The sequence below is a fragment of the Gavia stellata genome, chromosome Z (assembly GCF_030936135.1).
Source record: "Gavia stellata isolate bGavSte3 chromosome Z, bGavSte3.hap2, whole genome shotgun sequence".
Classification (NCBI taxonomy): Eukaryota; Metazoa; Chordata; class Aves; order Gaviiformes; family Gaviidae; genus Gavia; species Gavia stellata.
The window spans coordinates 13,236,041-13,253,303 of NC_082637.1; the positions used below are offsets into that span (position 1 = coordinate 13,236,041).

The following is a 17,263-nucleotide window of genomic DNA, read 5'->3' on the forward strand; positions in this document are numbered from 1 at the left end:
ATGTGCTGTCACAGAGCTTGTATTTCAGTTAGTTAATAGTTTGACTTTCTAAGCCAGCTTTTCCAGTATCAGTTGGGGAATATGAATACACATTGTGTTTAGGTAATGACAGCGGCATTTAGAAGGGATATGGAGGTGAATTATTTTCTGAGCTGCACCAGGGGAAATCTACTCCACAGATGAGCATCAACATCTCCATAACCACATCCAAGGGCTCTGGCATCCTGCAACGTGAGTAATATGGAGAAATGCCAGGGAGTCCCAGCAATTTGCCAGTCTGTTATGTGAAAGGTCTTTTTAATTTGCAAGGAACGTTATCATCTGTGGCCAACATACAGGTATGTACATAATTTCATGTACCTTAAGTCATTTAACTTCTCCACAACTGTTTTCCATAGATAGCCTTGCTACAAAAAAACTGAACGTTATTCAAGTGCCTCAGATTAGTATGATCAGTTGAGCACATTTTTATAAACTACTGATTTTCATAAGGAAGTTCAACAGCTCTTCATGTATAAAGTTACCTGTAAAAAGAGACTTTTGTTGTGTTAAGAATGAACCCAGAACATCTATTACAGAACTTTGTTTGCACCATAGGCAATATATGACATCAGGCTCTGTGCTTCTCACCTTACAGGGAGCTGCTATTGCTATTGCTGTAAAAATAGGAAGCTCACACAGAAATTTGAACACAAACTCACCAATAGCTTGATAGCTTTCTTGCTATTGCTCCTGGATGGGTTTTAGAAATTGGATGGATGACAGCACTACAAGCAGGTGCCCTGGGAGTGTGAGCTGCAGTTTGTGCTGGTTTACTTCAAGACTGGAACATACGTGGTTCCTCAGTTCCCATCACACACTGCTGAGAGGTCATGAATTAAATTCTGAGAAACACATCCCGTTCACCTTTCTTGTGAAATAAGCTTATCACCTTCTATTACTCACTCACATGAGTGTGATAAACCACACTGGGCATACTAAGTGATCTTCAGTATCAATGCTCTCCACCTACCATGGTGTACAACAAGCTGCTGTCATAAATAAGTGCCCCAAAGTCTTTAACATCTGAATTTTCTTTGCAGCTCTTTTGTGGAGTGATAAGTATTGATTGTAATGTCATAAGTTGCTTATGGTACAAAAAAGGATGTCTAATTCAGGCCCTTCCTAATTACATTAATAATACATAATTACATATATATTTTTCCAGTGATTAATGTTCAAGAGGGAGAGTTCTCTGGATGTCACCTTTTGCAAGTTTTGTAGACTGACTGTGGAAATCCAGACTTTTTGGTCTTTCGCAAGTGAAGGGAGGAAATGAATCTGGAAGATTACTGAATAACTTCTATTACAGAAAACCAGTGGTCTAGGTCTATTATAAGTAACCAAGGTCTAATGATTCTCCCAAGTGTTCTACTCATTCAGCGCAGAGGAGATGTGTTATGAACACAGTGTGTGATCATGTAACTAAAGTCTTGATTAGAAGGCATACTCCCAAGTGGGCCAAATTAACATAGCATGGAAAAATCTTAATTGCATCACGTCATGACAGCTTGGCTTTGTAACATTGGTGTCCTTTTCCAGTAGGTTTTTTTTGGATGTAATTAGAATAACATTTGTTCAAAACACAAAATATAAAAACAATAAAACATAATTTTCTTTCTGTTGTAAGACAAAAATCTGTATCCTCTCAAGTTTTTGCATAATTATTTTTGTCTGAATCACCTGCTGTTGCTCATAAACCTGATTTTAAATGTATTGCAACTCTCTGGTGACAGATGTTACCATTTGGTTGATGTACCACACTCCCTTCTCCCCAGCCCTCCCTTTTTTGACTTACCTCCTGATTTCCCAGAACCTTACACTAATTCCTAATTAATGTTATCTGCTTTTGAAAGCAAAGCTAATCAGAAGCAAGCTTTTGAGTTTGTCACTCAACATAATATATTTTTGTTTAAAAATTATGTGGATGGTGTTTATATAAATGTTCCTGGTTATGTGGTTTCATCTGATAAGGATCTAGGGATCTGAGATTCAATAAGAGTCAAAATGTCAGCTGTCTAACCTACATTTTGTGCTCGTTAAATCCTGGAACATTCATATTGTGGGTGCCACCACACACCCATGAAATGACAACTCGCAGATGCTATTAATCTGTCCCTTTTTAATTAAAATTAAATCTATATGCTCCTAACACAGATGATAGTACAATATGAATAAATTTGTGCAACCCTTGTTGTAGGCATAGGTCTACCAGCACTGAAGAGCTTGTTTCTCTTTTCCCATTGCTGTAAGAGAGGAGTAATTTCACGCAGGAGGTTGGCACAGTATTGCAGATCAGATCACAAGCAGATCTGGCTATTTCTCCTTATCACAACACCTCCCATCCTGCTCTCCAGTTTGTTGTATCTGTGAGCCTCTCTCTTGTAAAAATACATGTTCCTGAGGCATGATTTTCCTCTAAGCCAGGCTCTAGGCACTACCACAAGAATACTACATGGGAAACAGCACAGGCTGCCAGTGGCATATCAGGTTTGCACGTCAAGGTATGGTTGCATATAGCCTTCCCATGGAATAGAGGAAGCACTGCAGCGTGTGATGGTAATGGGAAAAAAATTATAGTCCAGAGACAGTCTCCTAAGTGAGGATCCAGGAGACCTTCCAGTCTCTCAGATCAATATTTGCATCATGACTATGTCCAGACTCCATCTAGGGGCTAGGTTCAGGCATGTACCAGATCTCTCTCTACTGCACTTTGGTTGCATGAAAAGGAAACGGGTAGCAGGGAGACTATGGCACATGTTGATTCAGTCCCAGAGAAGTTGGTCAGGAGATAATGGGACCAGGATAAACCTCCAGGTTAGGGCATGTACAACCACCATTTCCTTCTTTGCCCATCACTTTCCTAAAACTCAGCCCTTCACAGGAGTGACATGCACCTAATCTTGCCTTCTGACTAGCAGAGTAAGACACCTCCATCCCTATTGTACAATCCCTCATTTCCTAATTATCATAAATTTAAATGCATTGTCCCTTGCTACTGAAAGGTGGAAAATTAATTTCCCCCTACACACACAAAAGAGTGAAGACAGGGCAATTACCCATCCTTCTGACCACCACTTGTTTCCTAGCCACTCCTTCCTAGGCAGATCCCTTTGATCCTCACATCATTCCCCTTTTTGTTATCCATTTACTCTATGCCCACTGCACTTGCCACAGTTCTAAATCCTTGTCCCTTATGTCTCAGTTTATCTTTTACCCCAACACTTCTCCTCGTCCAGCAGCATAATTTATTCTCCTTCCAAAAGAATAAATTCTCTTTCCAAAAGGTCTTTGCAAACATTCTGCTATACACAGTAATACTCCTTTGCAGTCATCACAACAACATGAATAAGAACAAGGATTTCTACTTTTAAATACTCTACCTCAAAATAAAAGCAGACTGCTTCGACCTTAACAATAGGAGAGCTTGTGACTTCTTTGCCCAGGCCCAGACCTAGACCTTGCTTTTTAATGCCTTGCTCATGTTGCAACCTTTCTGCCCTAAGAGTTCAGCTGAAGCAACTTGAATGATTTTCAAACAAACCTCCTGAAAATGAGGTGCAGACCAGGTACTTGCTAATATTAGTGTCAACAGCTGAGACCATTTATGCACATCAGAACTCTGATTTGTTTTCCATCATGAAACTCTAATGGAATCCATTACACAGCTGATGCTGCCATTCCTGCAGCTGTGTGGGAGCCCCTGGACTGCTATTCCCATTTTGCATCCACAGGAAGGACAAAGAATTTTTAAAAAAATCCAAGTAATAATACAGTTTTTAAAACTTTTCTTTCTGAACATGAGGTGGTATGACTTCAGGTAAAACTGATCACCCTGCTCTGCAGTGAAAGGCTGAATTATTAAAACTCTTTCCTAGCATTTCATTAGTCTGATCTGGCAACTTAGTCAGCTTGCAGACAGAATACACACTGCTGCAGCACCAGACCCAAGAAAGGCCCTGCTGGACTTAGGTTCTGAATAAAGCTTTAAATCAAAATATATTAGCTTTGATTTTGTATTTCTCTGTGCCACTGAACATAGAAAAAACTCTTCAAATCTTCTTTGCCAGTGACTGGCAGCATGCTTTGGTCCAGTTTTGATACCTATACTGAATTTATGAGCCTGAGGTCTTTATGTTTACATAAACAGTTCAGTAGCCACTGTGCCATAAATCTGTACTGCAAGACAGAACACCACATTCCCCGTCAGAGACATAAAGAAGATATATTGTGAACAAAAGCATTTTCCTATTCTCAGTTTAACACCTGTGAACATGAGCGAGATCCACATGTTGTCTTAAAAGCTGAAGAGCCCACCAACCTCTGCCTTTCCTGACACTTTTTCTTATTTTGTCTGTGATGGAATCAATGTCTGTAGAAAGGAAAGAATCTGCAACATCAATTCATTTTTTACTGCATCTAGAGAAAGCGATGAAATAATTTTACTTAACACTCAGTAACCCTCAGCAGTATCTGTCAGTGAGGCTTATTGAATTTTGGGGCAAGGAAAAACTAAGTGAAGATAAAACATGAAATGAATTTAAATAAAATAAGAGGCACTTATCCTCCCATGTCTTAAAGTACTGGACCTTTTTAGTAAAAATAAACTTCACATCATCTGCAGCCTTGGGAAACCCACACACAGTCAAAGGCAGAGTGAATTTTAGAGTAGCAGAAGCAAAAGGTCAGAGGCTGGAGGATTACTGTAGTATTGGAGGAGAGTGAGCTCTAGATTTTCCATTCTAAGTCTCACGCACATATACAACCTGCACTGCTGCATGGTTGCAGGCATCTTCACAGTTCACCTGTGGGATACGGAGCAGAGGAAAGAAAATCCAAGCACAAAGTACAGAAAAAAACCTGAAATATTAAAAACGCTTTTCCCCCAAACTTTGGAAAATCTTAGCAAACCAGCTCTAAATTATTAGCACAAATCACTAATAATAACAAGGCGCTTAGGGACATGGTTTAGTGGTGGACTTAGCAGGGTTAGGTTTACGGTTGGACTTGATGATCTTAAAGGTCTTTTCCAACCTAAATGATTCTATGATTCTATATTTGTGCAAATCAGAATTATCTTATGAAAAAACCACACAAATCCAAGCGCCAGCCAAAGCCACACCCTCACCACAGTTTCTCCCTCCTCACTAGCACGGTACCAATGATTGCTCTTGAGACTTCTCGTCTTTGCACCAGCCTCTTTCTTCAGCCACAGACCTTGCTCTAAGCACAGTCTCCAGTGTCCCGTCTTCTCACCTCTCCCCGTCCTGTCCTGGCTTCCTATTCAAAGCTGTTCATCCTGTCTGTCTCTTCCATCTCTAGCTCACTGCCACGGTCTCATTCAGTTTTAGTCTCACACTCCCTCTTCTAGACTCTCTGGCTCCCACTCATCCCACACAAGGCAACTTAAAGCCTGAACGTCTCACTGCCATCAGTGAAGAAAGGCTCAGTCCTCCAAGTGCTGATTCAGATCACCTTAATCCTACAGGCAGTTACTTTTCTCCCCTTTCAAGCCAGAGGCACCCCACAGAAAATTTTAGAGCAACCAGAAGTGCAAAGTTCTGCATGGGGAAGAGGTGGTACATGGTCACCAGAGCCAATGGTATCAGATTTATGACACTTAGAAATGAATCCACAAGCCACTCACTCCAGCATTTTCTTGCTGCTTTACACTGTCTGGAGATTTGGTCCAAATTCTCCAAGGTGGTATATTACATGCATTTTGTAACTGCACTTGCTATTTTGGGTTTTATTATTATCTCCATAACTTGCATAGTGCCTGTTGGTCTCTGTCATAATTTTTATTAGACAAGGTAAACTTAAAAAAGCACAAACCACACAACTTTTCTGGCAGAAGCATGATTCATTGTGAAACATACATTTGCAATTTCCTAGGGAGATCGATCACTCAGTTTGCAATGAGAAGTGCTTAATCCTTTTTATGTAGAGAAATGACTTCATCAACTGAAGAGTTTAAAAAAGAACTCATTTTACCAAATCCTTCGCTTTGATTAAACATCATCTTCACTGTATGACAAGCAGAGCCATCCCCCAGGCAAACTCCACACTGGTCTTCAGTTGCGTTGGAATTTATCTCATAATCACAGCCAACAGTCTAGAAGGAAAAACAGTTTCAGAATAAATGTGGCCTCCACAATGAAATACTCAGAGCTCATGTATTGTTGCCTTCAGTGTACTCTGCTCTTCTAAGAAGGAGAAGAACCAGTTTTGTGGAAGAGTATATATCCTACATAAACAAATAGTAGAGATTGTCATATCTAGGTCAAACTCATGTGTATTATATGAAGGTGAAAAACAAACAAGCAACAACCACCACCATGTCACGAAACATGCAGTAGTGACCAGTTACTTGAGATGGAAATGTGCCACCCAAACGGCCTCAACATCTAGGATTTGTGTCTGCTATCTTATGTCATAGAAGCATCCATGGATCCCCAGAAATACAATGCAGTAACAGAACTTAAATCTCTGTGTCAGCTTTTTGTGGCTGTCAGACAGTGCAGAACCTCTACTGCAGTCAAACCCCTTGGCAAAGAGAAACTCTTCAGCAGGTATGAAGCTTTCTACCCATGACAGCTGCTTCTCCAGCTTGTCAGCATGGGGAAATGGGTCAAGAATAAGTTCTGGTAAAGCCTAGTTTTCCAGCTCATAATTGCTACAGGGAGGAAGTGAGAGAAAAATTTATTCATACTGAGTCAGGACAAAACTTCTTCCTTGCCCAAACAAAAAATTCTGTGCACTAATGCCTTTAAATTTCAGCAAAATCTTCATTTGGTTTTGGGATGTTTTGTGCCTCTCTTTAAAAACTGGCAAGGTTGCACAACACAACCTAATGTTCAATACTTAATAGTTGTTAACAGTATCTAAGATACCTGTGGGCCTGTAATTTAGATGAATAGCCGTAAGGCTGGTGGTATGTAAAGTTTTTCTCAGCTGATTTTTCTCAAAATAGCTTTCAGGTGCAATACCTGCCAAATTCTCTAACACCCTCTTGATGTATGAAAATCTGGGTATCCCCTCTTTTGATTCTGATCTTATTTTACCTTCAGCACACCAGCTACTGTAATGTTCTGTAAGCTTCTGACAGGAAAATCCATCTATTAGACTAATCTAGGTATAAAGGCTCCTGCATTCTCTAATATTTTTCCGTCATTTTCAGCTCAAGAAACACCTGAACTCCTCTATGCGCCAGTGATTTAATGAATAGCTAGAGAAGCTGCAAAAATGGAAACAAGGAAGGGTCTCAAGTTGCAAACGGTGTTAAACCATGTCACTAGCATTTTTACAGAGGATTTAAAAAAGACTCATCCATCACTTAATGCCAACACTTAGCCAGCACCTTTGATACCTGCTCTGAAAAACAGTGGCCATGCCAAAAAAGGTTCTGCAGCAGCCTCAGCTTCTCTCTCCTTTCAGCAAAGGCTACTTTCAAAAAAGGGAAGGTTTTGTAATGTCTTTCACACAGACACATCTTGGCACCAAGGACCACGTTTATGAGCAGTACAGAATGTTACAGAGATAAGCACAAGTTAAGAAAATGACTACATTTTTGCCTCCAAGCATGTAGCTATTAGACCAAGGATGGATTTAATGAAATATTCAAAGTACACAGACGCCACTGCGATAACTGCAGGATGTTTCTTTATCTTGCCAAAAGTTCAGATCTGACTCTTCACCTGCTATCTACGGATACACTGCAGATTATATTTAACACTTCCTAAGAATTTAAAGAGCTACTTGTGTAGCTATTTTCTTAAAGAGATGCATTCTGCAGTATATTTACTATACTATCACTACATTTGTTAATCATCTACCCACGGTTAGTAAAGTCATCATTATCAGGTTTTTTTTTAGACCAGAGGAGTAACCAGCCCCTCTGGGGAGTCCTGAAAGTTGAAGTTTATTTTCTGTTCTATGCATATATTCACTATTAAACAGAAAGCTGGGGAAAATCTGGAAACGGAACCCTTGAACTTGATGTTCTGCTATTATAAAATATTGTTAACGAGTGTTTTGGAGCTTCTCTTTTGAACTTCTTAAAAAAAATGACCTATCTTCAAATTGTATCATTTTTGCCAAATTGGCATTTTCTGGTAGAAAATGCATGTTCATGAAAGGTTTCTGTTCATCTTCATTTATTGTTCATGCTTGTTTGAGTGGTTGCATCCAGAAATAATTTATCTAGATCAGGCTGTCAATCAGACACTTTGAAATGAACATCACTGAGCATGTTTCCCTTGTGAGCTCTGTGTAATGTAAAAATCCCCAAATGCTGAACAAATCAGTCTTGAGCTATCACACTGGCACTAGCAAATGAGCCCAGTGGCAGCACCACAGTATCATCACTTTCCTGCCTTAGGAGTGCCAATTAGTGCCTCTACACGGGCCGTACTCTGTATCAGCTCAGTCAGAATCAGCTCAGATCTTTCCCGCTTGGTCATACATTTCCTTTAGCAACACATCCATGGCATCAAAATATGACATCGCTATGACGTGAAGGGAATCCCTTTGTCCCTACCAGTTATAACCATAGAAGCTTGTATTTTGTTTTTCCTCTGGTACTTGAAACATAGTTTGTATCTGATCAGACATCACAGTCTTACCTATACATGCAGCAGGGCGGGGTGCAGGGATCCCCAAGAATGAGGCACTGCAGACAACTGTGGCAGGGCAGGCAATTTACCATGTCACAGTAAATAAAGTCTTGATTTTACTCCATAGCTCTGTGGTGCTGCTGGTTGTGCAATGACCTTCATATCTAACAACGGGACCTCATCCTACAAGGCCATTAATGACCATCACAAAGTGTGTATGCTCCTGTGTCAGAATAAACAGCTCCAGCAGTCATTACCTACATTTACATGAACTTTAATTTCCAGGCCATGTTTTACTTTCCCGCTCCAGTGAATATCACATGATTTTTGTCATTCATTAGATTCATTTCTAGATGCTTCCTCCTCCCTTTTACTTGCTTTCCTTATTCTTCTAGATATGCAGTAGCCGTATTTTCTAAAACTGCCTTAAATAATGTGCCTCAAACTTCTGCTAAACTGCCTGTTAAAAGGGATCTGGAGACTAAATGCAGGTTATAAAACAAGAAAAAAAATCAGCAGCAATTAGGGTCTGACTCTTTTGCACACATATATTCTCATGCACCCTCTGCCATGCTGTGCACCACTGTATGCCATAGCATGTGCAGCACAAATTAGCATCCCTCCATGCAGCCCTTTGCCATTGCTCAATTCACCAAGACCCTTTTTGATGCACCCGAGAGGAGCTTTATTTCTGGTCCCAGCACACAATGTGGAGGCAGAAATAATGACCTGAATTGCCTGGCTGCATTACATGAAGGGGAAACAATTTCTTTCCTGCTGCTCAGTGACTAAAGGGAAAACAGACAGAGAAGTTACCCCTTTGCCACTTCCAGAGGGAGAGACTTTTGTGTCAGATTCGCAGTGGGGGGCAGATACAAAAAGTCCTTGCTGTCGCTGAAGGGTATGGCCGGGATGTACTGCCTAAATATCAAAGCTACATGCATGCAACATTGTGCTTTTAAACTCTTCCTTCCATTTGTCTCCCCCACTGGCCTCCAACTAAGGAAATCATGTTCATGTCGTGTTAGCCATGACATTGCCTTGAATGGGGAGAAATGTGTCCTGATGTGCCTATTTCTCTTATAATTTGTCTAGATGGGTCTGAATCAATGTCCTGTAGGGCTAGCAGTGGGAGGAGGAGGTTGAACCATAGTGAGAGGTAGTAAAGCTACTACAAAAAATCCGAGATGTATAATCTGCTTTTCAGCAAGAGAAAAAACCACTTTCTTCCCTAGTACCACACAGCTGTGTAATTCTCCAGTACAATGTTAGTCTCTAAACAAAACAATCATGAATTATGATGGAAAACAGCTCACAGATTTGCATGACTGAAGGTCATTTAAGCCTATTAAAATTTTGTGTGGGAGATGAATGCCTGTTAGAAACAGCAGAGATGCCAGGTCCTCCACCCTCAGCGTCTGCACGCTCTCAGTGTGTACGCCGTGTAAGCTTTTACTTTTAGATGATGCCATGGCTCGTATTTGACCGAACTCCTCAGTCATGTATGTATCACTGCTCAACAAACATACTCTGGTGGCAGTATCTCTGCTTATTAACAATGGGGGAGCAACTGACTGCTCTAGTAAGAATTAAGAGTGCAGTTGTGATGTATAATTTAAAACACAGGAAGATAGGATATGTGCTTTAAAGATCTTCTTAAATAAAGGGAAAAAGTGAAACTCAAAAGATGAGTGTGGAGGAATATGGTTAAATAGAAAACTAGTCATGGTATATCTTGTTGATTTTAGATTAAACTACTGACAGGTCTTATTGACTCCCTCCCCTCAAAGCTTTTTGTAAGTCAGACATCATGACCTGAAGGAAGGCCAGGCTAGGTGCAAATACAATAAAAGGATTAAGGGGACCACATCTCTCATCTCCTTATTAGGAACAAATACTGGAACAAAACATGGTTGCAACTGCAGGCACGTAGATTTGAGATGGCCCTTCGCAGCCACTGGTTCCAGCACTGAGTCATTTAACAGCATTACATGTGTTTAGGGAACTCCTGTGTAAGGACAAAGCTGAGAGACAACCCAGCTATTTTATATGCCAGGCCCTCAAATGAGTTAACAATTCTAGCTTGTTTTTGAATTGACGAGGCAAGTTCTAAAGGAATACAATACCAACACCTCACTGGTAAGGTTTCCTTCTGCACTGAAGCATAGGCAGGACTTTAGGACCCATATATCAGACAAATTGCAAGGGCCAAGTGAATCAGCGCTAGCGTCTGTCTGTACTTACTTCCCACTTGAAGATGCACATTATGGCTTTGCCAAGGTGGCTAGGAAAGCATCCAGTATACCTCAGGTAGCTAAAATGAGGCATCTCAACCTACATTCAGCCATCAAGGTAAGACCAATTTCTCTGACTGCTCTAAACAAAACCATGGCAAACTGCAAAATCACATTCAAATCAGTTGAATTTAGGGGATTAAATTCTTGATTAAATCTGAGTCTATCTATCTTTTTTTGACATACCCACTAGGAAAACTCTGATCTCAGTTGTGGAAAAAGAGCTACTCTGCACACTAAACACGTGAGCAATATGGACAGTGTATCTAATGTACAACATCTCACCATTGTAATTTTTTTCTAAATTTCAGACCTAAGTGAAGTGTTATTTTAGGACTCAGTACAAATGTGAAGTGCTTTTGTGAGATACAGTACCGAAAACCAGAACAAGGCTTTAATAGACATTGCCATTAATGTTTGTGAACTCCTTTTTCACATCATTAGCAACATGTTGCTATCGAAGTACAAGAATGATGTACCAGACTAATTATATTAAATGCATTTTCAGATTTATTCACCGTAACCTGTAATGTATGTATTGCGTTCCAATAGCTGGAATAAAATACTAGTGAATTATACAAAGATACTTGAAAAAGCTTCTCCTCAAGTGTTATGTTGGGTACCTATTTCAGATAAAAGCACACTGTCTTTCATAAACGTGAGCTATTTGGGTTACCTATTCATCATTTGATCTCATTTGTGGTGGTTGCATGATTATATTGTTCACTCCATGATTTGCACTCCAACTAAATCTCTTTGTCAGTCAATGAGAAGCAGTAGTCAACATGTGAAATGCTGACAAATCTGTATTTATGATAGCACCAGTACCTTGGAGAAAATTTTTTAGAAAGGCTTTGAGTCCCCAGAACTATTGATGCTAAAGTATATTCAGTATTTACAAACTGCAATTAGAATTAGCTTTCCTTTCACCTCTGATCTATCACTTCTGATGAATTAAGTTTTGCTATTTCTAAAATAGGTATAAATTTAAACTGTCACAGGCAAGGTTCAATATAGAAAACATATGGAAACTAAAAATAACCATAGTGGTCCCAGTCCATTTGGGCTGGAAATCAGAAAATGAAAGTGTAACATCACAAAGGCAGCCTTCTGAGTTTAGCACTTGGCCTCTTTCATGTGAAGGTCAAAAGCACTGATAATGGTATGCAACATTTACTACATGCTTCAGTACGCTAAAGATGTGTCTCCATCTGGCTTAAACTGCTCAAGACCAGGTCAGGTCTTTCATCATCATAGTTAAAAGGCCCATCTGGGCTCTTGGCAAAGTCAAGCAGAATCTCCTCACAGTGAATTTGAGCAGGGTCTCAGTAACACCCTTTCACAAATGCATGTCCTGCAAGGAAAGCTCAAAACAAATCTTTTATTGCTGCTCTCCGAGGCACTGGCATTCTACTGAAATAGAAAGTCTTCAGAGAGGGTATACCAATGACCTATTAAAAATGTGGAATTTCCATCCCCAGATGTCTTTAAGAAGAGAATGTGAAAAACATCAAAAAAGGAACATGATTCTGTAAAGGGATGAAACTTCTTGAAGTCCCCTGTAGTTGCATTTTTATATGATTCAATGACTTAGGACATACAACCCCAAGCTCCCTACAGTAAGCTAATGTAGTTTCCACAAGACACCAAGTCCTGCTTTTGTTTCCAAAGATGTTAAGAGCAAAAAAGCTATCAGGCTTCAAGGGGGTACAGGATGCAAATCCCCGGTGTAAGGAAATAAACTGTAATTGTAAATACATACCCTATAAGTAAAGTACTCATTTTATTCATGAGCAATTTACTAAAACCAATGCTAAGACTGTTGGTGTTACAGCATTTACTGAACAAATGCCACAAACACACCCATCATCCTGGAAACCTACTATCAACATGCACAATATCTAGAGAACTTTATACTTACTCTTCAATAAACAGAACATTATTGAACCATATACTCTGTGTTTGCCAATTCTCTCACTATACAGCGTTATTCAATTTACCATTGTAAACTAAAATAATTTTTACCACCTTCAAGTGCAAACGTCTGATCCTATTACAAGTCAGTTCAGAACTGCTACATAATGTGTAATGTTAAACTGCATTTTCATAAAAAAACCACAGAGAGTGGTGACACCAGTTACAACCCTAAAGCTACAATCCGTTGTGAAAACATCTCATCAGAAACAGATTTTCTTAAACTGATGTTTTAAAATAATGGAAGAAGAAGAGAGGAGTTAAAAGGTACCAAAAGTAATTAGCACTCAGTCTAATGGATTCATTAAAAAGGATGGAAATTACTCTTATATCTACTTAGAAAGCTGTTTCTGTAAACCTGTTTCCATGATCATTAAAAATGTGATAGAGTACTTGGCCTCAATCCTCCAAAAAATTTGTTAAACATTTTCCAATAACTTTATAAAATAAAATTGTAGAGAAAGAAACATGCAAACATACCCAATACCTTACACATGCCATTAATACAGATATCTCGACTGTGCCTTCCTTCAAAGCAAGGAGTACCATCAGTGACTGCATCAAGCATTTTCTCTGAAAAATGGCCATCTATCGGGCGACAATGGAGCTCACAGGGGTTTGCTGAAAGGTAAACAAAGATACTTTCTCAGAAAATACTTCAGTGGTAAACTACTGTAATGTGCAGGGAATGACAGTATGTCTTTACTGCACCTCCCACTCACTTTCCGTGGCATATGTTGACAGAAATGGCCTAGTCAGAAGCAGTTAGCAGAGCCAGGGTTGTATTGCTAACAGAGTGACACAGGCCTGATAAATGCCACTTGTGGACTTCTAGGAAGCAGCTGGTGGCTGGTGCCCTCACATCTCTTCACTCTCCATCGCTGGTACGTTAACAGCCAGCTGGCTGAGTCAAGCAGTAATGAGGCTGTCAGCTGCGATGGAGAAAGGAATGGGAAACCAGCAAAACCAACTGTCATTAGTGAGGGGAAAGGAGGAATCTGGGGATGAGATTGCCAAGGACACTGACAAGCAACAGTTTTCCACCATCTGATGACTGAGTGATTTCAGAGATAATTTATAACTGCTCACCACTGCTGCCAGCCTCTCTGAGACAGCAGTCAAATAGTGGCTTCTGATCTTCTGCATGTCAGTAGAGTGTGACATCACTGCTTATTTTCAGCTATCTGCTGGCACTTACGAAATTATTTCCAACATTGGGCTTCTTTCCTGCTTGGCAACTTATGAAATGGTGATAATGTTGGTGAGTCTGACAGACCCAGGCTGTTCTTGGATAGATGTGCACAGAAGCAACAGGGAAGAGAAAAGCTGTAGCGAAGCAATCTGTGGGTCTCTGAAACAAGGTTTTCTGCAATAGACCAGCCTTAAGTCTATTCCGTCCATGGAATAAGAAGAACCAAACACACACTGCCCTGCCTCACAGACACTGGCCCTTGGGAATGGGAAATTTTGAAACTCAGGCTTTGGAGAGTCAAAGGACACAAGTTGGCAAAATAAGTTGTGTACATGGAAGATGAGTTAGAACTGAAACCACGGTCAAAGCAAAGACAGATATAATCTCTGCCCTTATATCACTCCCTGGAAACCCTCCAGCAGAGCCAGAGCTATCTGACCGAAAAAAAAATCACCCACTGTCATATTGATGAGGGAGGGCAACAAAGGACCTGTCTTCTGGTTTTGGACTATTCCAAGACCCCAGTCTAGCCAGGTGCTAAAGCAATTTGTTCATGCTCAGCAAGCTGAAATGCTTTGCCGAGCAAAGCAGTGGGCCTTAAAACCACTAGTCAGTAGGGACTTCAAGGCACCGTTATTGAGCCATTTTAATACAATCTCCCTGTGTGCTGCACAGGTGCCTCTGCTGAGTGACAGTTTCATTTTGTGCCCGACGGGGCCGACAAAAGCTGCTCCCTTGGCCTCAGAGGGATGCAGGATAACCATATATGTTCTACAACCTGGCTAATGAATTTCTTTCTCCCTCTCCTTCCCCTTCCTCCTTTGTTGACCTGGCTTGTGTCATACAAAGAACTGTGTTTAAAATTAGAGGAATTTCTAGTAATGAGAGAAATTCAAACTTTTCGTAATGCAAAGAAACTAAATTATTTCCTACGAAAGAGTTTATTCTTTTGAAGGGGGACATTCACTCTTATTGCTCTGGTTTGTACAGCACCAACATATACACAGCACCACACAGTGCACAAAAGTGACAGCAGCTCCTGCCCCCAAAGCTCTTGCAGGTCAAGGACTGAATCCCACACAGCCTGAGCTTTAAAACTATAAATCTCATTCACATAAACAGGATTTCTGCAGAACTGGGACCCAAAAAATAAAAAAAGGGACACTAAAGGAAATCCAAAACCTCAATAAAGAGTTTTGTGTTTTCCCTCTTGTCAGCAGAGCTAAAATGGCATCTTCAGACTGACAACAATGTGCTTGTGGCTTCTCAAACAAAGATGCCTTCGTAAAGGCCAATAGAGTCATTAGAGGCAGAGGATACACAAGGACCAAGGTTATAAAACGGGTGGAATTCAAGGTGATGTGAGTCATGTTCAAGAATATTGACAGAGATGGAGCTACAAAAGATTCTCAAGCAAGAACATGAAGTTTGTAATCCTTATCAGCCCCTCTGTGAAAACTGCCAGACATAACACCCATCAGTTGTTCTGATAAGGGCTGTCATGGTAAGTGATACAAGTAATTTTACTTCTATCTGCAGAAATCCTTTTCTGGCCATGTGGGTAATTTGATTACTTTAGTGCTCTAAATTTTGTTCCACCTTGCTTACCTTCTCAATGCACCACTTTCTAAACATGAAGCACAATACCCTTATGGAAAGGAGAATCCCATAATTCCAGCTAGTCTGTTATCTGCTCAGAATAAATCCTGATGGACACAGACTTTGCATAAAGCCATTTCAGCTTTTACATTGTTTGTAACAAAATAAGTAGAGCAGTAGTTTGATATCTGTACCTCCTCCCTAGCTGTGTGTTGACATAACAAGCAAGACGGTATCCAATTTCATTTCAGAAATCACTGAGCAAGAAAGACCAGGCAGTGCTGACTGCTGACATATTCCTGTCATAACTACGATGCTCTAAGTATATAACTCAGAAGAAGTTTGTAGAGAAAGATAACTCCCTTACTAAGCCAAAATAAAAAGTAAAAATAAATAACAAGCAAACTTTCAGTCTTGCAAATGTTCATGATTCAAAGAAGGGCTTTCTAGGCATGAAAGCTTTCCTGGTTTTCCTAATTGTAGTAGCTTGGAACTCCAAAAGAAAGTTTAATTTCAAAGCAGTGGCAGTAGAAATATTATCTCATGCTGTTAGCTCAGCCTCTGCGACCGTATCAGTACAGATCTTACTTAATACACAGATATATTTTGGAAGAAATATGAAATTTAAAACACTTCAGCAACATAACCCCTATCTGCCAGTACATGAGATGATCCTAGCACTGATTGAGAAAAGAAATTCAATGTAGGACTCATACTTACTACATGGAAGTTAAGCCCTGAGAAGCTATCAGATTCAGATAAATGTAATTTGTCAAAAGGTATGAAATAAATAAATGTGGGGTCAGCCTGATGGCAAGAGAAGTAGATTAGCACCGAAGTCTGACTAAAGTGTCAAAGTAGGGGCTTGGGTCATGAAACCAATTCAGAAAAAATCCTGGTCAGAGCTGCTGGATGCTTTACCCACCCTTGAACCTGGAAGTCCCCTTCATGTTGGGATTCCTAGGGATACTCGGGTGCTCCAGCTTGAGCACATGGGTTTCTGTGCTCCGGGGCAAATCCACAATAAAACTATGCAAGTTCCCCAACAGCCCCAAACTCATTTAAAACAGAAGGGAAAAATCTCAGTTGGAACCTTAAATATATTTAGCCTAGGTAACAGCGAGATGTCATTCACCGCTTTTCTGCCAGTTGCTTGTTAAAGCTGCTTGTTGCATCCCACCTTATATTAAATCATGAGCTATTCAAAAAAGACTCTTTGTCCTCACGTGAAGGTACAATTTACACAACAGAAAAGGGCATTATGACCGTGTTTAATTATGTGACACTCATTAGAAATGGGTTATGTAAGCTATGAAATTAAAGCCAGGAGAGAGAACTGTGACCATCTAGATCATTTACTGTTCTTCCAGCAGGATGAAGGAACAAATAATGTCTAAAATGTCACAAGCTGTCTAGCTCAGGGTTTCATCTCCTCAACTGTTACGTGCACTCAGGGTTTGAGAAAGCTTCATGATAGTTTCTTTTCCCCTTATATCCCATGTGCAGCACAAGAGGATTTAAAATGCCTGATAATAAAACACAAGCCAAAA

General features: G+C 40.1%; 1 protein-coding gene across 1 annotated transcript in view; it reads right to left on the reverse strand.

Moving 5' to 3' along the window:
• ADAMTS12 (ADAM metallopeptidase with thrombospondin type 1 motif 12) overlaps nt 1-17,263 on the reverse strand; it is a 172,742-nt gene that overhangs the window by 38,840 nt on the left and 116,639 nt on the right. Inside the window, exons 13-14 of the mRNA XM_059833625.1 lie at nt 13,410-13,543; nt 6,034-6,154 (exon numbers count right to left, since the gene is read on the reverse strand). Of these exons, the coding sequence (XP_059689608.1) occupies nt 6,034-6,154; nt 13,410-13,543 (255 nt within the window). The remainder of the gene's footprint in view (nt 1-6,033; nt 6,155-13,409; nt 13,544-17,263) is intronic.